General features: G+C 53.4%; 1 protein-coding gene across 2 annotated transcripts; it reads left to right on the top strand.

Moving 5' to 3' along the window:
* The first annotated feature begins 1,353 nt into the window (after positions 1–1,353).
* On the top strand, positions 1,354–4,258 carry IRX5 (iroquois homeobox 5). Of its 2 annotated transcripts, none has more exons than XM_086469332.1 (3): positions 1,354–1,602; positions 2,827–3,232; positions 3,495–4,258. In XM_086469332.1, the coding sequence occupies exons 1-3, from the start codon at positions 1,354–1,356 to the stop codon at positions 4,256–4,258; spliced, it is 1,419 nt and encodes a 472-aa protein (XP_086325458.1). The 2 variants fall into 2 exon arrangements, with proteins under 2 accessions (XP_086325458.1, XP_086325457.1); XM_086469331.1 differs by having other exon boundaries at positions 3,492–4,258.
* The last annotated feature ends 17,146 nt before the right edge of the window (positions 4,259–21,404 follow it).

The following is a 21,404-nucleotide window of genomic DNA, read 5'->3' as shown; positions in this document are numbered from 1 at the left end:
AAAGCGAGAAGGGAATAAATCGGGATATGTTCCTGTTGGGAAATATATCTGGTGGAATCAAAGGAGATTACATCTCCTGATCGGCGGGGATTTATCCCAGTTCATATGGTTTTAATCTGCTTTCGCCTCGACCCTCTTATGAGCCGGGGAGGGGGAGGATACCTGGTGTATTCTTTAGATCCCCGGGCAAGCCCTCATGCTCAACGATTTCTGCAGACCCATCTCCGCCCCCACCGCTCTCCGTTCGGATTCCCCTTCTCCCGGGACTGGCGCTGGGAGAGACCAAATCCTTCTCGCCCCGCTCACGGCCCCTCCGAGCCCTCCGCGAAGCCAAATCCCACTCCTCGCCGAGGCCCGACACCCCGCTCCGGGCACCCCCCGCCGCCGCTCCGCTCGCACAGCCGCCGCAACAGGTCCAGCGGCGGGGCGGCCGCGGCGCGGCCCCCGCCCCGACGGCGTGAACGGCCGCGCATCCCAGCGCTGCCGGACTGGCCCGGGCTGTGGCGCGGCGCTTCCCCGCCGAAAATCGCATTTTTTGTTTAGAAAAGAAAAACTAACACCACGAACCCCCCCCCCACCCCCCCCCCCCGTATATTTCACCTCCAATGATTTAGTGGAGGGAGGGGCAGGAGGCAGAGAGCAAGAGGAGGGGTGGCTGCGCAGAGGGAGAGCCGGGCGGTTAATAAATCTTATTAAATATCTTTTTTTTTTTCATATACTGATTGGCTTGCATTCCGGCGCAGCGCGGCTCCGCACGGTATTTAGCACATGCAGAAAGTTACAGCTGATCTTAACTGGCTCGGAGGTGACTGCAATCCAGGAGCCGGCGCACTTGAGCCTCTGAGCGCTGGGGAGGGCCGAGGGAAGCGCGGAGCCCTCCCGCTGGTTGGGCCCGGCCGCGGCAGCCCAGCGGGGTCCTGCCAGTCCTTCCACTGACAACACCCCGCGAAGGAGGAGCCTCGGCGGGCCGCGCAGAAGGCGTCAGGAGCTGCAATTTCCAACTTAGCATCTTGGCAGGACCCTTCGGAAAGCGAGAGCGAGGAGGAAGGGGAAAAAAAGCCCCCCAGTGCAAAGGGGGAGAGAGAGAGAGCGAGGGGAAGGGAAAAAAAAAAAAAAAAAAAAAGAAAGAGGGGGGAAGCGGGGGGGGGGGGGGGGCGAGAAAAAGGAGGAAGCGGTGCCAGGCTGCAGGCGAGCGCGGAGCAGCAGCCCCGGCACAGAGCAAGGTGCCGCCGCTGCCCAGCTGGCGAGGGCGGAGAGGCGCCCGCGAAGCCCCGGCCGCAGCGACCCCAGCCCGGCAGCGCGGCGGCTCCCTCCCGGCGCCTTGGGCTCCCGGGTATATGTGTGCGCCTGGCCATGTCGTATCCTCAGGGTTACTTGTACCAGCCGTCAGCGTCGTTGGCTCTCTACTCCTGCCCGGCGTACAGCACCAGCGTGATCTCCGGACCCAGGACCGATGAACTTGGGAGATCTTCTTCGGGCTCCGCTTTTTCCCCTTATGCCGGATCTACCGCCTTTACCGCCCCTTCCCCGGGTTACAACTCCCACCTCCAGTACGGCACCGACCCGGCCGCCGCCGCCGCCGCCGCCTTCACTTCCTACGTGGTAAGAGCAACCCCGGGCAGCCGGCACCGCGCTGGGCACGGCGGCATCCCGCGGGCGCCTGCCCCCCTTCTGGGCCTGCACTTTGTTCCGATTTTATTTTTGAGATGCGGGGGACAAAAGGAAGCGCCGCTCTCCGCCTCGCCACCCAACTTTCCCGCATCGCCGCCCTGTGCTGCCTCACGCTGTTGCTGGCGGCAGCGGCGGGCAGGGCCGGGCGCAGGGGGAGCCGCCGGCACGGCCCGGGCGAGACGGGGCTGGGGCAGGCGGGGACAGATTTCATTCCCTCCAAAAAAAAAATTTTTTTTTTTTTTAAATAAAACAGCAGTCGTAATTCCGCAACAATTAGCTTGTTGTAATTGAAAAGCGAATGAACCCAGCCGCGGCCGGCGATGGGAGAAATCCGGGAGATAAACCTAGGCAACTTTTCCCTGCACGGCGATAATTAGGCTGCTTAAATATTGCAGAGCTCTAATCCCATGGCCGCGAGCTGCTCCGCGGGCGCTGCGCGGGGAAGGGAAGGGGAAGGTAGGGCACTGCGCCGCCGTGCGCGCCTGCGGAGCACCGCGGGGCCGCCCCAGGGAGCGGGGCATCCCTGCTGCAGAGCTGCGGCCGCCGCCAGTGCCCCGCAGTTCCCCCCAAAAGCCGGGGAGTTTTGCTCAGCTTCTCCCCTCTGTTCAGAGTTCAGGCAGAGTTTCACAGTTGCACTGTTTTCTTCTTTCCTTTTCCTGTCTTTCCTTCTTGTCTCTTTTCACTTCTTTTCTCCTCTTCTCTTTTCTCTTCTTCCCTTTACTTTTTTACTCCTCCGGGCCCTGGCCTGGCAGAGGACCGGCCCGGGCCGGCCGCCTGGGCCCGGCAGGTTGCCCGCCGCGATCGCAGCGCGGGGGGGAAGGGAAGGGTCACCCCGCCGTTGTCGGCCCCCACGCCGCGCTGCCCACTTGCTTTTCCGCGCCTGCACCTGGGGGAGAGGCGCTGGATTTGGTGGTGGAGGCGGCCGGTGGCCTCCTGGGGCCAGAGCCTCCCGGCCCCGGCGAGCCCCAAGGCCCTTCCTCCCGTTCTCCCGGGAGGGAGCCAGGGGAGAAGCCGGGCAAGGCCCGGCGCCGGGGGAGAGGCGACGGGGCGCGGGCAGGGGCCGCGGGCAGGCCCTGGCGCTGCCCTTGCCGTGTCATTGCCGCCCCGCGGCCGCCTGACCTCGCCCCGCCGGGCCGCTCTCCCGTCTCTCCCCAGGGCTCGCCCTACGACCACACGCCGGGCATGGCCGGCTCCCTCGGGTACCACCCGTACGCAGCGCCGCTCGGCTCCTACCCCTACGGGGACCCCGCGTACCGCAAGAACGCGACGCGGGACGCTACGGCCACCCTCAAGGCCTGGCTCAACGAGCACCGGAAAAACCCCTACCCCACCAAGGGCGAGAAGATCATGCTGGCCATCATCACCAAAATGACCCTCACTCAGGTCTCCACCTGGTTCGCCAACGCGCGGCGGCGGCTCAAAAAGGAGAACAAAATGACCTGGACCCCGCGGAACCGCAGCGAGGACGAGGAGGAAGAGGAGAACATCGACCTGGAGAAAAACGACGAGGACGAGCCCCAGAAACTGGAGGAGAAGGGGGACCCCGGGACGCCGGACACAGGTAAGGCAGCGGGCTCGGCCGGGCCACCGCGGCCGCACCCTCGGGGCTGCCCCCAGCCCGGTGCGGGGCGGCGGCGGAGCGGCCTGACCCCCCGAGCGGGCAGCCGGGGTGGGGGAAGCCGGAGGGCAGCTCGGCGGACCTGGCGGCGGCGGGGCTGGGGGGGAGGGAGGGTGGCGAAGTGGGTGGGCGGGTTTGGGGGCGCAGGGCGAGCCTGAAAGCTGCCCCCCTCCCTCCTTCTCCTCCCCCCCCCCCCCCCCAGGAGCGGCGGAGCCCAAAGCAGTGCCGGCCTGCGAGCGCCTCCAGGAGTCCCCCGGCCCCCGGGAGGCCGAGGGTGGCCTCAGCGACTCGGATTGTAAAGAGCCGGTGGAGGAGCGGCTCGACGGGCCGCCCGCCCCCCCCAAGGCGCCCGGCTCTTCCCCGCTGGGGCCGTGTCCGGCGGGCCGCGGGCTGCCGCCGGCGGGCGGCGAGGAGCCCCCGCCGTACCGCCCGCCCTCCGCCGCCGCCGGGCCGCCGCACGCCGCCGACCTGCACCCGCTGCTGCCCGCCGCCACCGGCGCCTCCGTCATCCACTCGCCGCAGCAGGCGGCCCTTGCCAAGCCCAAGCTCTGGTCGCTGGCGGAGATCGCCACTTCGGTGGACAAGGCGAAGGAGGCCGGCGGCGAGGCGGCGCCCCCCGGCCCCGCCGTACTGGGCGCCGGCGGCCCGTCGCGCTCGCCGCCGCGGCCGCGCTCGCCGGCGGCGCAGTGCCCCTTCCCCAACGCGGCGGTCCTGCCGCGGCCGCTCTACTACACGGCGCCCTTCTACCCCGGTTACACGAACTACGGCTCCTTCGGGGCCCTGCACGGGCACCCCGCTGGCGGCCCCGCCGCCGCCGCCCCGGGCGCCCACTTCAATGGATTAAACCAGACTGTCCTCAGCAGAGCCGAGAGCCTGGCTAAAGACACTAAAATGATCAGGAGCCAGTCCCAAGTAGACCTTTGCAAAGACTCACCTTACGAACTGAAGAAAGGTATGTCCAACATTTAATATCAGCTTCTCCTCCTTACCCCCTCCTGGGACTGTGGTTTTGTTCTTTTATATTTTTTTTTAATTTATTGAGAGAAATAATAAATTGCTTTGGCAGTTATTTTTCCACTACCAAAAGAAAAACAAAACAAACAGAAAAAGACCAGCTCCCCGCTCCTTCCCAGCACCCCCTTCAAAAGTTTATAGAGTCTATTGGAAATGGCTGGGTGGAAACTGCCCAGAAATGTCTTAACCAAGTGAAAAGCAAACAAGTGAAACGCTCTCTCCCACACACACAAAGAAGAAAGATTTGTATTAAATCTTATTCTGTATATTTAATGTAGCTTTTTGTATTTAAATTGATAATACAGTATCTTTGAAGTAAATTATGAAATCAAGACACCTGTACAGGCATTAATGTTGTTTTCGTAATATAAATATATACATTTCTGTGTCTTTTTCGGAATTGTTTCATAGTTTTAAAATATATATATACAAGTTTAATTTAATTTTTTATGCCTATTGTTTTTTTTTTTCCCTTGGGTGTGAGCTAAACTATAATGCAAAAAAAAAAAAAAAGGAAATAGGTCATACTTATTAGATACAAAAAACTGCAGCCGCCTTTGTAAAATGCAAATATTTAATTAAAAGAGATTTTTAACAGAATCAAAACCACTCTTTTTTTTTGCAACGGGCAGATACGTGCATAACTGGGGAAAAAAAATACACGTTTTAAAAGAGACGCGGGGCTCCCTTTAGGAGCTTACAGTAGTACCTGAAACCTTTTTCAAAGTGACTGACGATTTCTAAAAGGTCAGGCTCCGGCAGCGAGAGCCGCCCGCGGGGCCGGGAAAAGGCGAGCGGTGGCGGCACCGGGACGGGGACGGGCGCGGGAGGGACGCAGTTTCCGGAGGTAAAGGCTTAAAATCAGGCCATGCACAAAAGCACTTGTTAGAAACACCAAATCGAAGCGCAGTCCCATCTTTTAACCTAATTACTTCCAATCAGTGTCGTGTTTTATGCAAAGCAATCAGCTGGTGAACTTTGCTAATGAGTTCGATTTTCTGCCAGATTTAGCTCGCGTCGCGGCTGCAGAGGTGCTGCGGCGGTGTCGGGGACGGGGACTGCACAAGCGGACTCCTCGGTCCCGGCCCCCTTCCCCCCCCCCCCCCCGCCACCCCCCCGGCGTTTTGCACGGCTGCCCTCGGTTCACGGGACGGCGCGGTCTGGGCGGCCGGCCGCGGCCGCGCAGCCCCGCGCAGGGCCGGCCGCGGGCGCGGTGCTTCCCGGCGCCGGCAGGTAGGTGTCACACTCGGCCCGAGTTTCGCTCCCGCAGCCCGCACGCCTGTGCGGGAGCCCCGCGGGACCGCCGCGCCCCGCTCCGCGCAGCGCCGGCGGCGGGTGGCGGACGGCGGCGGCCGCGAGGGCTGAGGACGGGCCACCGGGGCCCTCCCAGCCACCGGACGTCCCCTGTGTACGGGGACAGCGAGCGCCTGGAGACCTCTCCGCGCGTTCCTGTCGCTCTGCAGCCCGAGCCAGCCAGGGGGAGAGTGGGTCCCTGGGCGAGTTAGGTGCTCCCGAGGGCACCCGGCGCAGAACCTGAAACCGAAAGTGGGTCCCCTCCGAACAAATAACAGCGAGGACCTGCTCCAGCACCCAGCTCTGGGGACGTTTTTTTCCGTGTTCAGATCGAGGTTTGTGGGTGTCAGTTGTACACGAGCACACCACCGCTGTTAACAACCCCTCCGTCTTGTTTGGGTTTTTTTTCTTTACGAGCCAGATAATTATTTTGTAATCTCTTCAACTTTGCCAGAGCCATTTACTAGCTGTAACAGGTTTATTCATGCACATTTACATTTTATGGGATTTTAAATAGTAGTTTGTATTTTATGTTTTAAAGATGCAGTCCATGTTCACTTGGTTATACGATCTTTGTCTATAATCTGGTTTAAAGTCAAAGTCGTTTCAAGCTGAATGTATAAAGAATCAAATATTCCTGGGATAATAGTATGTTATTTTGTCCCTTCATAAATTATAAATGAATTTTTTTAAAAACGCTCGAATTCCTCGGGTGGATCTTTTCTTTCCAGTCGGGGAGACCTGCAGGAAGGCATATTTTTTCGCGCAGCAGTGAGCTTTATCAGACTCACCTGCCTTGTTTAAAACGGCAGAAAGTTTGCATGGTGAGGGGCAGGGGCAGAACTGGCCCGGGCAGGAGCAGGTCCGATGTCCGGGGCTGAAGGCAAACCGCCGCGGTTCGCTTCCAGCCCAGGCTCTTCCCGGCACCTTTACTCCCGGCGGACATCGCCTCTGGCTGAACCCCGGTGGAATTCCCGAGCGCCCTTCGCTGTAGTGAGCCTACAAAGCCCCTCCGGACCGCGCTCCGGAGACAACAGGTCCCGCAGTGGAACGGCTATCTCAAAATAAATAGGTTTTAATTATTCATCTAGCTATGGATTTTTTTTTTAATTGTCGCTCTACCTTTCCCCAGCTGATCTTCCTATCTCTGAAAAAGCTATTTTGCAAAGCAGCTTAGGAGCTTCGCTCGTTCAAAAGCCCTATACCTTATAATCGGGGCTGTTTTGAATAGGTCTATCAGCTATCGCAATACGGTTTTCGTTTGATGTATAAATTCCTAAGGGAATTAACCGTTTCCTTTAGGTTACAGCCCGTCGCCTATTTTAAACCGTAACTATTATTGTAGCCCCATCGTTTTCATACAACAATTTTATTCTTCACCCTTTTCCCCTGCCACAGGAGATGCACTATACCGCCTGTCTTTAACATAAGCACAATTTCCCCGTTTCTTTTTTATAACAGAGCAGAGGGGAGGGGGCAGCATCCGCCTTTTTTGCCTCTGGCATGTTAATTTGTTGTTCAAAAAAAATTTTTTAGGATATCTTAAAATAAAAATAACGTCTGCTGCCAATTAAAGCTGCCGAAGATTACTCGGGAGCAGCCTCCGGACAGGCCAGGAGCGACACTTCACGCTGGGAGCGGACCCCTGCCGCGGCGCGGGCCAGGACCGCAGTCCGCCCTGCGGGGCCGCCGCTTCCGCGGAGGTTTGCGCCAAGAGGGTTTCGTTGCCGCTGCGGAGCGGTTTGGGGGCAGGCGAGGGGGAAGAACGTGGCTGGCGGCGGGGCGCGGCGGGCTGGGTCCCACCCGCGCACCCGGGAGCAGGTGCTTGCCCACGGGCGCAGGAGGGAACGGCCCAGCCTCCGCAGGGCGCCGCTCCGCGCCCGCGGGAAACAGCTCGACCCTTTCCGCCCCCCACGCTTCTGGACGCCGGGCGGCAGCCTTCGCAGCGGCCCCTCGTGGGGCGGGGGGGGTCCGCGACCCACTCTGCCGCCCGCTCCGACGGCGAGGGTCGAGCGGCGCAGGTGGCAGCGGTGTGCGGCGCACGGGCCGCCCCCTCCCGCAAGTGACAGTCCAACATCCTCCCCAAAATTCCGCACGTGTTGGCCCCGCTGTCCCGGCGGCGCCCACGCGTGGGGCCGCAGGAACAGCTCGGTCTCCAGGTCGCGCCGGCCGCGGATCAGGACCCTGGAGGGGCGCGCGGAGGTTCCTGCCAGAAAGCTGCAGCCCGCCGGACGGAGAGCGCAGCCCCCGTGGGAAGCCGGGGCGGCGCCCCGTCTTGGCCTAGCCCAAGCGCCCTCTCCCCGGGGAAGGAAGAGGTTTCTCCGGGGAACCCCCCCAGGGGCCCCGGAGCCGGACGTGCCTGTCCCGGTGGACCCATCGCCTCCCCGTCGCGCCCGGGAGGACGAGACCCCGGGCGGGGCCGGGAGCCCGGGGCTGCAGCCAGCCGGCCCTTTTACTGGCGAAAAATGGACGGTGCTGGGGGTGCGGTTGGCAGCCGGCACAGCTGCCGAGCTCCGGCGGGGGCAGCGGGACCCCTCTGTACTTCCAATCCCGCTTCTCAGTCGCGGAGGCGGAGGGCGGGAGAGGCGGGGAGTCTGGCGCAGCCCTGCTGCTTCCTCTTTCACGCTTAAAAACAAAACAAATCCTAATTTAGACCCTCAACACCCCGGACCGTGTTTACATCCCCCCCGCTGCTCTCCCCACGAGTGTTGCTTTTCCAATTGTCCCGATTAACCTACGGGGCTCCCGCGCGGCGCGGAGCCTCCGCGGCAGCCGGGACGGCGCAGTCGCGTCTAATTGGCTTATTGGGCTTCTCCCCCCCGCACACTCCGGTAAGAGGATCTGAACAGCATCTTCTCATGTCGTGCCTAGAAACTACTTGAAAGCCCCTCCGCCAAGAGAACACGGGAAATCACACGGTCAGCAAGTTTAAAGGAGGCGACTGAAAAATATCACGGGGTTTTGCAGCAGGGAGACGTACTGGAACGTAAACCCAAACCGTAGATTAATTAAAAAAAAAAAACAAAAACAAAAAACCAAAAAAAACCCAACCAAAACTCGGTCCCCCGGCCCGGCCGCCGCACAGCGCCGGTCCCCAGCCGCGGGTACTCAGCACCAGCGGTGCGGTGCGCCCAGCTCCGCGGCCACCGCCCGCCCCGGCAGCAGCAGCCGTGCCCGGAGCTCTGGGCAGCCTCAGGGCGGCACAGGAGTGCCAGGGGAGGCCGCCCGCTCCCCCCCCCCCCGCTCCCCTCTTCTGTGACCTGCCTAGATTATTAGTAAGGACATCTGTGGCTGGCAAGGGAACAAGTGTTACCAAAACCAGAACCGGCTGTTTTTCCAAATGAGCAATATGTTAATTCCTCATCCCCCCTCTGGTTTCTTTAAAACCTGGCACAAATACATCAATAGCGGAGAATAAGGCGCCTTTGCAGAGAACAAGTGGCAGTTTTGAATTTACCTTTTGTGTGCGCCTCAGATGCAATCTTGAGGCATTTTTTCCCCTCTCTCCCACAGAAAGAGAGTGTTAATCTGCCCTGTCTTGGGACCCAAAAGGATTGGAGTGGAGTAGATATTCACTGGAATCACATAGGGGAATAAGGGTTTTACTTTATTGAATCATCAAATCCCAGGAATGAAGCTCTTAATTAATTATGGGTGCTAAAAATTCAGGCCAGCTGTTTCTTTTTACTTGGCTCTGACAGAGAAAGACAAAGTCTACATCGAGATCTTCTAAGGCGCATTCAGCACAAATCAGCGCCCTCGGCGGCGCTCCTGGCCGCGGCGCGGCCCGGCAGTGACAGATGGCGCATTGTCCCCGCATTCCTCCACCGCGCCTCCGCAGGCGCGGAAGAGGCCTGACCGGCCCAGAGACCTTTCTCTGACGGGGAAAGGGCTCGTCCGGGGTCGGCGAGGGACGGGCCGCGCCTGGCCGAGGTGCCGGCCCTGACCGACGGGGCGGCCGCGGGACAGGGCTCCTGCGCGGGCGCTGCGCTGTCTTGCCCGACAGCGCTCCGCTGGGAGCCTCCTTCCTCGCCGACAGTCCCAAAGCGCCGCTTCCAGCTCCTGCCCCCACTCCCAGGCTGCGGCAGGAGCCCCCGGGCCTAACGCCCCCTACGCTCCCCCGATGTGGCCCCCGCTGCAGCCAGCACCCTCGGCGCTACCTCCACGGGAGCGCCTAACGCTGATCCGAGAGAACACGGGTCCCCCCAACATGGACGCTTCTACTTCTCCCCCAAAGCCAGAACCGTCTTCCTGCGCGGCCGCAGGACCGCCGGTAGGGCTGCGCGGGGCTCCGGGGCTGCTTCCCGCAAGGGGCTGCGGGCAGCGGGTGTCGGAAGGACGCGGAGAGCCGTGCAGGAGGTACGGCTCCACGGCCCGGACAGGTCAGCTCGCATCCCGCTCCCCGCGACACAGCCCCTCTTTCTGGGGTGGCCGCGTTTGGTTAGTACCCGTTACTCAACGGGAGCGCCCCGCATTATTTTCACGGCTGATTTGCAGGCGCAGGGGCGGGGGATGCCCGAGCCTCTCGCGTCCCCTTGCACGTCGCCAGCAGGGAAGTCTTTGCCGGTTCAGCCCGGCGGGGCTGAAGGCGGCGGGAGGCCGGAGGCGAGGCGCCCAGCAGCTCCCCGGGGTCCTGCCCCGCCGGGCCGGCCGAAGCGGCTCCCGGCCCGGGGCTTCGCCGCCGGGCGCTGCCAGCCTCCTCAGCCAGAAATCTCTCCAGTTCCAACTACCAGAAAATAAATGTCCTCCGCACGGCGTTACTCATCTGTTATAATTAGAGCATGTGCGAACTCGCAGCGTGCCGGGAGGCCGGCTCGGGCTCAGGCAGGCACTTGTGCAATAACCACCTCTTTCTGCCGCAGCGGTGCTGCGCGACCAGCGCGGCAAGGGGCCCGGCTCGGGGCCGCATCCTGCCCGCGGCCGGCGGCAGCGCTGCCCTGCGCCCGCCTGCCGTGCCCGCCGGGCTCGGCTCGCCTCCGCGCCCGGGACGGGACGTCTTGGGTCGGACACCTCTTTTCCAGCGAAATTGGCTTTTATTTGCCGAAAGCAAACCACAGACCTCTCCACGCTCATGCCTGACGGATGCAAATGTAAATGTGCACTTATTTAATTGGATCAGGTCCCCAGATAAAAGAGATAAACGGCTCCCAGTTTGCCAAGTTATTTCCAGAGGCATGCAGCGATGTGTGGAGGGAAAGTTAATGAAGAGGAGAAGAGACACACCGTACTTAAAATACCTCGGGTCTAGACTCGGGGAGGGGGAAGCCTCGGACTCCGCCGCGGCGGGCGGCGCTGGGTTCCGCGCCCCGGCCCCGCGCGGGCTCCCGGCACGGCGCGCAGCCCCGCTCCGCCCCGCTCCGCAGAGCCGCAGGCAACCGCCGGCCACCGCCTCACCTGAGCCGCAGCGGGGCGGGGGAGGGGAGCGGGCTGCGCCGCAGGAGGCGACTAATGCTCTGCCCCCCCCTTCCCTCCACCAAATTGTTCTCCGCTACTGCTGTCTCCCCTTGTTCCTCCCCGTGTTCTACACCCGTGTGCATGAGACATTAACAGACGGTTATTGATACAAACATAGTTTTTGTTGCTAAAGGCCTTCCCAAACAAATTCTCCGGATGAATGCCAATGTATGCATGTTGGCTGGTGACAGCTGATTAGTGAAATGATTTACGGCCAAGTTAAAAAAAAATGATACTGTCAAAGGCAGCAATTTGAAAAAAAGATAAGACAGCACAGCCTCAAGGCTTTCCACTGTAAAACCACCCAACAAATCTAAACCTACACTACAAATACCTGAAACACTCAGGGAATCAATTGGTCGCAGATTAAATACAGTCTCTATTCTGACTCGCCTTGGTAATCCGAAGCTCTCCATAGAAGCAGCCCCTTGATTTATACCTCCAGCCTCACCTGTGGCAGGGCCCACTCCTGCCCAGGCTGCCCTGCCACGCCACCGGCCTCCTGGCCTCCCCACAATCATAGACTTAGGCCTTCTTTTTGTTTCAAGACTTCTCTCATTAATTGATTAAAAATTCCCCCCTTTCCTCATTTCTCTGTAGCTCTTCTTCATAAAGAAAGCTTTTGCTCTGCAATAAAGTAAGAGACTTTGATCCCAGATCATCCTCTTAGGCCTTCCAGCTGAAATCAGTGGAGAAACTATGTGGAGTTATTGTTCGCACTTGCTGCACTTCTGATTCAGAAAGGGCTGATTTATTAGCTTGTCAAGGGAAGCATTGTTCAGGAAGGCAATCAAAAAGCACTTACCTAGCTAAACTAAAATTACTGCCTTTTCAGTGGCTAATTTGTATAACTCCCATGGAGGAACTTGGGAAGTGTTTGATGAGGCATAAAATGATGATTAATGAATTTATTGGCCTGCTGCTCATCAAATAGGAGTAGTATATCTTTCCTCTATTGGGCGTTGGGGCTAATGCTACATGTCTGTGTAAAGCAAGTCCAATATGATCTCCTTTTTAGCCCCCTTTTAACCCTCATGACCTGAAGAATATCTCCGTGTAACAGAGGCAACATCAGGGGACTGCAGAGACAAAGAGCCTGTTTGATAAAACGGTAAATGAGAAACGCGAGGAAAGTTGCTGCAGGGACAGATCTGCTCAGTTTTCGGCTTTCAATCACTTTGACTACTGAAGTGGGAAGAATGTAGAAACTAGATAAGGTGTGAGAAGCGAAAAGAAAATGACAAACCAATTTTAACTTTCATAAAGGATCCAGCCAAACAACTTCATTTCTACTTAAAAGAATGAAGGAGTGCGGGAAGTGCCAGGATTCCCGAGCGATCAGGCGTGCTGCAGCCCCTCACCACCCAGCCGTGCAGGGAGAGACGGGCAACATGCGCCCAAACCAGCCATATCCAGGGCCAGCCTGTAACCTAATCGGTGATCTGATTAGATTTGATGCAACCATTTTGAGCCCATAAATTTTATGTTCTTTTTCCTCCACTGAAATAGCTTGGGGCTTTCTCCTCTGATCAGTGTTTAATGCTTGAATCACTATTTTGGGGCTAAGGGCTTCTGAGAAAAATGACCCTCCTTTTAAAAGCCCATACTAAATCACTTGTGATTCAGTGCTCACCTGCATACATGTGTGACTGACAAGGTACCTTATGCTCTACACACTGCTGCTTTGAACAGGTTAAGCACCCCAGAAAATCAGAAACATTGTTGACATTCTCAAAAACTTGTTAAAATGAATTTGCCTGAGATTTGCAGTCAGAGATACTCCCAGGAATGAATCAATTTAGCTCTTAGCTTCCACGCACCGTTCCCTGTTCCCGCAGCTCTGAAGCTTGTTGAGGGATCTGCAACTTGCACATCTCCCAGCAAAGGTGCGCCTGCCTTAGCTGGAGCCCACTGCCAACAAGGCAGCTTCTCTCATTACCTTTTAGGGCTTCCCAGAAGTACCCTCAGGCCTGCGTGTCAGCAGCCCACTGTGCTGAAGACAAAGAAGGTGCAACAAGAATATTTTGCAGAACTACCAATGCAGTGATCAACACTCGCCAAAATTATGTGATATTTCAGGCTCCAATAAAGCTCAGAGGAGCAGGAAATGGTAGCGCGGAGGTGCCTAGCAATCGCAGCAGCCCATCTCCCCTCTCTGCATCTTCCCTTTGTGCCTCCACATGCAAAGCCAGGACACGGCCCGCTCCCTGCTCCTTCAGAGGGGAATCCAGAATTAAAAGCAGGCTCCAGGTGAAGCAGTACGAAACGCCTTCCCTTTGCTGTGTCTTTGTGTTACAAATCAGTCTTGTGTATTTTTCCCTTTCCATGACCCATTCTGTTCTGGGCTGCGTGAGAAAATGTCTCTTTCTGAAGACCTCCATGAGCTGTGTGGCAACTGTCTGAGCCTGGCCAAAACCTAACACTGACACCTTCAGACCAACAGGCCACTGAACGTGGTCTAGATCTCAGCCCTGGAAGGCAGGAAAAAACTCTCATTAACTTCAGGGGACTTTAGCTCACATTCTCTGTGAAGGGTAAATTTGGCTGCTCCATGCTAGGTATATTTTGTAATTTCCAACATTCTTGTCTGCAAAATACAAGGTATATAACATACCAAGAATGGTTCCTTTTCCAGATCTGTTTAGAAATGTTTTCTGGAATGGTAGAAGGAATAAACTCCTGACCAATCTTTCAGTTCCCGCAGTGGAGGCTGTGAGAACAAGTCAAAACAAAACTTTCCTGAGACTACACACTGGCTTCCGTGACAAAAGGAAAAAGGCACCCACCTTATGTTTACGAGCTCAGAAAACATTTATTTTAATGCTACCACACTGGTATTTGTCTGAGACACTTCTAGCTGAAATGATCCTCTGGAAAATAATGTTTATAAACATCCTCAAACAAATAGCACTCTCCCAACACAAGCCTACATCAATGTACTGCTCAACAAGTTTTATCTGCAAGTCCTTGACCTGTGACTGCTTTTACAAAGGCTCTCTGTTCATTAGCAATTTCAGGTCACTTTAAGTACTTGTGTCATGAACACATAGCACAGCTGTAAAATATATGTATTAAATACCAGCTGCATTAATATAGGGGCTTATTTCCCTTCATTTGGCTCCCAAAAGCAACATGATCTTACATGTTGATGAAAAAAGACATAGTTATATTTGCATAATTACAGCAATATTGTAGGTCTTTAGTGCAACAGATCTTAGAAGCTGATTTATGATTCAATATGTACGGCTAAAAGTTACCATGCTGGGTAGTGTGCATAGCATTAGACAATGACAGTTTTGGGGCATAATTGCTTTAATGTGGGCAATTAAGACTAAGTGCATGTGATTTTAGTGTCTGCCCTACATTCCTCTGAATGATTACAATGATCAATACACATGATTTGTAAGTCGCTTCCTATTGATCGAATGGTAAAATGTTTGACCTTCCTTTGAGGAAGTAATTTGCTAAATTATGACACCACGTAAAGTCTTTCTTGGTTCAGAGGTGAGGGGTAATGGTGTTCAGAATTACAAAAAAAAAAAAAAATCCTTTTCCCCCCTTTTCCTGAAAGTAAGTCTCTGTAATGTCCCTGCCAATGTGTCGACTTCACCTGTGGAGGGAGGAGTCTGGCACATTTGTCTTTGAAATTAACAGAGGGAAAAAAACTGAATTGCAAACTCAGCCCATCTCTATGAGAAACCCTCTTCATGAACTTAATCTGTTTACACCTCTATGCCAAATCATCAGGAAGTTTTTGACCACAAAATCTGTGTTGTTTGCAAGTAGCTGGAGAAAAATGTGCAGCAGCAAAGCTGGGGAAACGGAGCACTCTGAGTGCTGCAAGCAGCTGGGACACGTGGCAGGGCTTCCTGGGCTGCCTGCCAGGCTTAATTTTGCTTTGCATGCAGAGTACCAAATAGCCTTCGCTATATCACATTAGCAGGTACGAAAACAAAACCAACAAAATGTTCATGAAAATATGTTAGCTGATGAACAGTAACTTAGTTATGGCTGAGGCACCTCCTTCATGCTACAACTGCCATCCTAAATGTACAGAGTAGCAAAGTAGATCAAAATTAATAGTAACAATGCACTGAGACGTGTCCTACTCCAGGGGCTGTTCTGTGCTGCACAGGGGAATGATGAGTTTCCCCAACCCCAGCAAACCACATGTACAGGGCAGAGCTACCATGCCAAAAATTTGTATTACCTAAGGGATTCTAGTACCCCAGAAGGAAAGACCCATACAGACCCCCTTCTGCTTTTAGGAGCCACTTCATGTTTTCACACAGCAGCAGTGCTTCCTGGCATGCTCTCCACCAAGTATGTGTGCTCGACTGAATTTAGTGTTATAGATGTCATAGTTGAATATGAGAAATTTCCACAGTCCTCACCTTTTGTTTTTGAAGGTTCTGGGCTTTAAGCTTGTAGCACTTCATTCAAATGGGGTCTGGTAGCAGTGCAGCCATGCGCAGCCCTCCTCAGCCCAGACAAACTGAGTGAAAAAGCCTAAAGCAGCCAGCTGGATCTTGAGTCTTGGGGTCACTCGCAATAGCCCTCTTTTGACTAGTTTTGTACACCAATCCAACTGCACCACCCAGGCAAAGTCAACTGTTCAGCTAACAACTGTCCACAAATCTACCTTAAAACTATTCAGATTTCACCTTTTTGAACTAAACCGCAATGTATGTACAAACTTTCCAGATTTCATCCTTTCACATTGAACTGCTTTCTCACTCTCTCCACTGCGTTGCACAGACAAACCTTCACAAAGTAAGCCGCTCTTCCCACAGTAAGACTCCAATATCAACAAACACCCACAGGAAGGCTTCCACAATAACATTGCAACATCAATCAGGCCCTGCATCAAAAAATTCATGTTCTCCATAAGAGTCCACCCAACAGTAACAGCCGACAAATAGACACTATCCTCACCAAAGCCAAACACAGCAATGACTGGTGCAAAGTTAAAATCCCACACGCGGTGTGATGCTGTGGGTGTGAGCTAATACAGAGATGGGCTTGGAAGTTGCAAAGTGCACACCCTATGGTTTAATATGTCATTTTATTGGGGACTGGGCATTCTCCCTGGGAGAACTGTACAAGCAGAGCTGTTTAAGGACAAGCTTGGAACCGTTTTTCAGGTCTCTGACACCAAGAATAATAAATGGTACCTGTGTTGTGGCATAGGGTTTTCCTGTCCATTTCCTTCCGTGCCCAGTCAGGTCCTGCGGGAAAGAGAGAGAAATATTTCGGACAGGATTAACAACCTCAGTGTCCTGTCCCTAAGCACAGGTAGCCCAAGCCGGCAGACATGCTGGGAGGCCGCTCTCCCCCAGTTTACTGGGATGCGTTACCTCAGCAATTTTGCCAAAACACACCGTTGGCACATCCGGTGTGCTTCAAGGTTCCTACCCTACGGTCCCTGCCTCGAGGTACCTCGGCGTTTCCCGCCGAAGCGGCCTCGGCGCGGCGCGGCGGCGCCGCCCCGCCCCGCCGCCCCTCACGCTCTCACGCCCTGGCGGCGGCGCTGCCCTCGCTCCCCGCCGCCTCAGCGCTCCGCTTCCGGGGCCGGCGCCGTCCCCTCAGCCCCCGCTTCGCTCCCCTGCCCTGGCGTCACCCTCGGCTCCACCGCCACCAGCCGAGCCCTGTCCAACGGTCAGCCCGGGGCCCCCGTCCCTCCAAGCCGCCTTTGTGTTTCCTGCCTCATCCCAGCCCTGCCCCGGCCCCGGCCCCGGCCCCGGCCCGGCCCGGCCCACAGCACCCGGCACGCACAAGCGGCTGCAGAAGCCCCTCTCCCGCCCGGGGTGCTTGGTCCTGACTCTCCCCTGGCCGAAAGCAGCCAGCTGGATCTGGAGTCTCGAGGTCACTTGCAGAACCAAACTCCTGATTAGCTTTTCACAGCAATCCAACTGCCCCACACAGGCAAAGTCAACTTCGACCCCACGCCGCAGCTAACTGGTACCTAAAAACTGTCCAAAACCTACTTAAAAGCTGCTCAGACTTAACTCATTCACATTAAACTGCTGTCTTACACTCTGTACTACATCTCACAGACAAGCCTTCACAAAGTAAACTACTCTAAGCCACTCTTCCTGCACTAATACTCCAGCATCAACAAACTCGTGCATGTAGACTTGCACACTCTCCCTGAAGGTCTGCTCTACTCTACCCACTGGCAAAGACACACTGCCCTCACCATGGCCAAAACACCCCAGCGACTGCTGCAAAGTTAAGACTGCATGTGCAGATCAGCCTGCTCTTTTCTACCTCACCCAAAACTGAGGCATCCCCAATCTCCCACATGTGTGCTCAGCCTTCCCCTTCTTCTCGCCAGCTTCTGCCCTCCTGGTGCCCTGCACCCTGGCCTCAGGTGAGGAAAGCAGCTGGGACATGTGTGAACCTTGTGTACAACATGCTCGCTTCCACGCTGCTGGTGAAGGTAGTATAATGGACGAGAAGGACAGAGATGCTGAAATAATTACAATATGGAAGACAGAAGATGAGACATACCACAGATCATGTAGCTAGCGAAAAACATCCTATTTACTGGTTGCTGTGCCAAGCACACATACCATTACACAATGTCCCACCCTTAAACCCCTTTTGTCAGAAGAAGAGAGCATCAAAGAGTTCATAAATTCCCCAAAACAACAGTATTGAACAACGAATTAAAACTACAAAGCAGTTAGAATTCATGGTTAGAAAAAGTTCAGTCAAACAAAGGGCAGACATTTATTGAGAAACTTAAGGTAAATCTGCTTGCCAGACCGGAGAGGATAGCCTCTCCTGGAGCTCACCAGCCACTGCCAAAGCATCCCTTGGGGGAACTTCTTTTTTCTAGCCAGAGATCATGCTGAGACACCAGTTACAGACAGACTTTCAGGGATGAGCAGGACTACTCTGGAAACTCAGCTCTAAAAGTCCTCGCTTCCCCACCCTACCCCAGTCCTATGCCTGAGCACCAGGAGTGAAGTGTCCAGCTCTAAACCATAATCAGCTTGTATCAGGATTTTGAACATTCCTTTTAGTTTTCTTCCAGGTGCTTAATGACCATCACAGAGGTTTAAGGTTCCTCAGATGTCTTATTCTTGAGAAACCTTACAGAACAAAGTTACAACACTACACAGTATACTATCGTCACTCTTTGCTGCAACTAAAAAAAAAAAAAAAGACACAGCCATGGATAATCTGTAAATAAATTCTACGCCCGAGTTCCCATTTCCTTATTGTTGATACCGTTCCCATTTCCTTATTTTTGATACCATTCCCTCAGCAGTAATCTATTCTCAGCAGGTTCCCATGCAACTAGTATACAAGCATTTGGGTCCCATTTCTGGATGTTCTGAGCTGAGCTAGAGCTGGTGGTTATCACTGGGGATTGCATCAGGACAAGAGGATGGGAAGCTGGTGGTGGCAGTACTAATCAACTGTTTAACACAAGAAGGAAGAGTTAAGAGTCCCAGGCAGGGTACCTTGGTGCTGAGAAAGCTGTTTATGCTCCATTTTGAAAATTTTCTGAGCACAATGTATTCAGATGTGTTTTCATTACCTCTCATTTAAACTGATTCTTCTTTGGCTATTTCCTCTTTTTTTGCATCAGATAAGTGGATTTACTCTGTATTAGAATTACATGTTACCATTCTTATTCTAAGAATGCGCAGAGACATTTGTCATCTCATGAGAGACTCATTGAGGAACCAAAATGAGAAGGTGAAAGTTGCTATCTGCAGATCAAGACGTAGGAACTGTGTCAGTAAGCACCCCTATATGTCTCCAACCCATCAAGATAAATCCATCAGAGGAGGAGGAGATGGAGAGGGATAGAAGTGCATCTTAGACAAGCACAAATTGAAATTGAGCTATAGGTTGGCACTGGGGCTGCAGAAGGCCCAAAGGTGGTGCCAAAGATGGGGCAGAGCCCGGCACTTTGGGCACCAGTAACTGGGCATGAAAAGCAGTGGCCGAGGAGACTTACAGAGGGACTCCTGCCACAGGCACAAGGCCAGCAGTCCCCGGCACTGGCCAGGCCCTGGGCTGCAGGGGGAACCACAACCCACAAAGCAGCTTACACCACCATTGTGTAACAGCTAAATCTGTGCATAATTGCACAAATCGTACTAACCTGCTGGCTGGCTGCTGGCACATGCAAGAAACAGAAAGAGCCTGGTCTCTGATGGTTCATGGACGGAGGCCTTGCTCTCTGCCACTGAACACCCACCAGTGGAGAAGCCAAGAAAGCTCAGCAGAGCAGAGACAATAATAGAACAAGAAGATACATTCATGTTGCAGCATCGCCCTGCATGGGGAGACAGGAGGGGAAAAGAGACTAATTAGTCTCACTCTGCCTTTTCCTGTTGCTCCTCTATGGGCAGTGCTGAACATCAGGGCTTCGCTCGCCTCAGTAACATAGTTTTCTCCAATTTTTTTTTTTAATTCTTTTTTTTTTTAAACACATTGCAGTGGAAGTCTTGAACTTGAACTAGGAATCAAGCCACTGGATATTCTTTGCTTACTCTCCAGTTGGTCTGATGTCAGGCTTTTGACTTTAAAAGATAAGAGCTGCTGCTATAGTTTTCTCTGAATCATTTTCCTGGAGAACATGTTCCCAGGTTTTGTTCAGTCTAAACCTTCCAGGCTCTGAATATTCTCCATTTTCTCATGGGCCAACTACATAGGCTCCACTTGACCTGGAGGTACCACCTGTATCTGAGTTGGCATCTGGCAGGGATTCAGTCACCTAAAAAGAGCCCTCTATGGCATCTTAGAACCCTCTTGGTCACCCAAGCTACACCCATGGGACATAGGATCTTTGAGACCCGCACTGGGGCAGCAGCTGGTGGCCAGGGAGGTACTGCAGGGCACCTCAAATAAAAAGGTGCGAGTGAATCTCAGCCCTAAACACTTTTATCAGCAGCAAGAAAAGGCACTTTACAATATGTTTAATTTCCTCCTAAAATCAATGTCTAAAACTAATCAGAGGATTGACACACTGAAAGTGCTGACCTTGCTCTACTTCCTGTGAGGAAAGCCCAGGGGGACTAAATCAGGTGTCTGTTGTAGACGTCTAAAGCTAGGTGAGATGACTTCATCCAAAGCTATATACACATGGGCCCCTTCCTGCTAGTAACCTGCCTTCAGAATTACAAAATAAACTTCAGTGATGTGAATCTAACAAAACTCAGATCTATTTACTGTAAAACAGGTATAGTATGAATTCTTTTTACTGATTCTAGAAATCATATTAGTATTTTAAAATAATCACTTGTGAAAATCTTTGCAGTCCAAGTATCTCTACCACATAAATTTAAGTACCATTATAGTACACAATAGAATTGGATAGTAGTTGCTATAATAAATGGACAAGATCTCAAAATTCTTATTTACAGTGGAACTTTACCTGTGAACAATTCCATGGGTTTTTCCATCAAAATATTTATGGAATAAGATAAACCTCCGTGACCCTTACTCAGGAGTGTCCATAATCACATACTTAGCTTTAAACATAGAGCCACTGAAGTTGATGAGATGTGCATTGTTGAGTCAGGACAGTTTCCTCACACAGGACCATACGTAGGAGAATCTGGGCCAAAAATGTAATTATTTCCTTAAGGTGTGAAATATCATCAAATATCTGATGAATCAAATGATTACATTAATACTAGTATTTGCATAACTAAGTTACTAGTTATGATGAGAACAAAAAAGAGGAAATATTAAAAGGTGCCAATATAGGAATGGGAGAAGAGAAACTTTGAATGCAAAACTAGTAGCAGGATTCATGGGATTTTGCAAGTTCAAAATGTAACTGACACATTTCTTTGTTGCTGTTAATTTTGTTTTGCCTTCGTATTAACTGCATCACTTTGATGAATATTTTTAAAAATAAAATAATGGCTATCACTCAGGCTGCTTTGAAGTATTTCTGAGTTGAATGACTGGTAGCATTTGTTGATTTCATAGTGTGACACTAGAAGTTTTGATATGGGATTTAAAAAAATGAGATTTGAAGTTAAAAGGAGACATCTTGATTAAAGCCAGAACAAATTGTTTGGCTGAGATTCAAACTCTGGTTCACATGCCTTTCCAAGCTTGTAGATTCACTTGCTTGCTAGGAAAAGCCCATATGCTTTCAATGGATGAGTTAAAAATTCATGCCATGGAAGAGCAGGAAACTGCTTCAAAGTTGGGAACCAACAGAACAGCTTAAACCATAAGGGAAAAATATATTCATAGACGTTAGATATAAGAATGAGGTAGAAAGGTCTTATGTGTAAGGGGTTCCACTCTGAGCCACAGTCAGCGTGACCTTGAAACAAATCCCATAGTCTTCTGTGCATCCGTTGCCCACATG

This window comes from Leptosomus discolor, chromosome 8 (genome assembly GCF_034619465.1).
Source record: "Leptosomus discolor isolate bLepDis1 chromosome 8, bLepDis1.hap2, whole genome shotgun sequence".
Classification (NCBI taxonomy): domain Eukaryota; kingdom Metazoa; phylum Chordata; class Aves; order Leptosomiformes; family Leptosomidae; genus Leptosomus; species Leptosomus discolor.
Note: the sequence above shows the minus strand (reverse complement) of the source record. Positions and strands in the feature narration are given on the sequence as shown.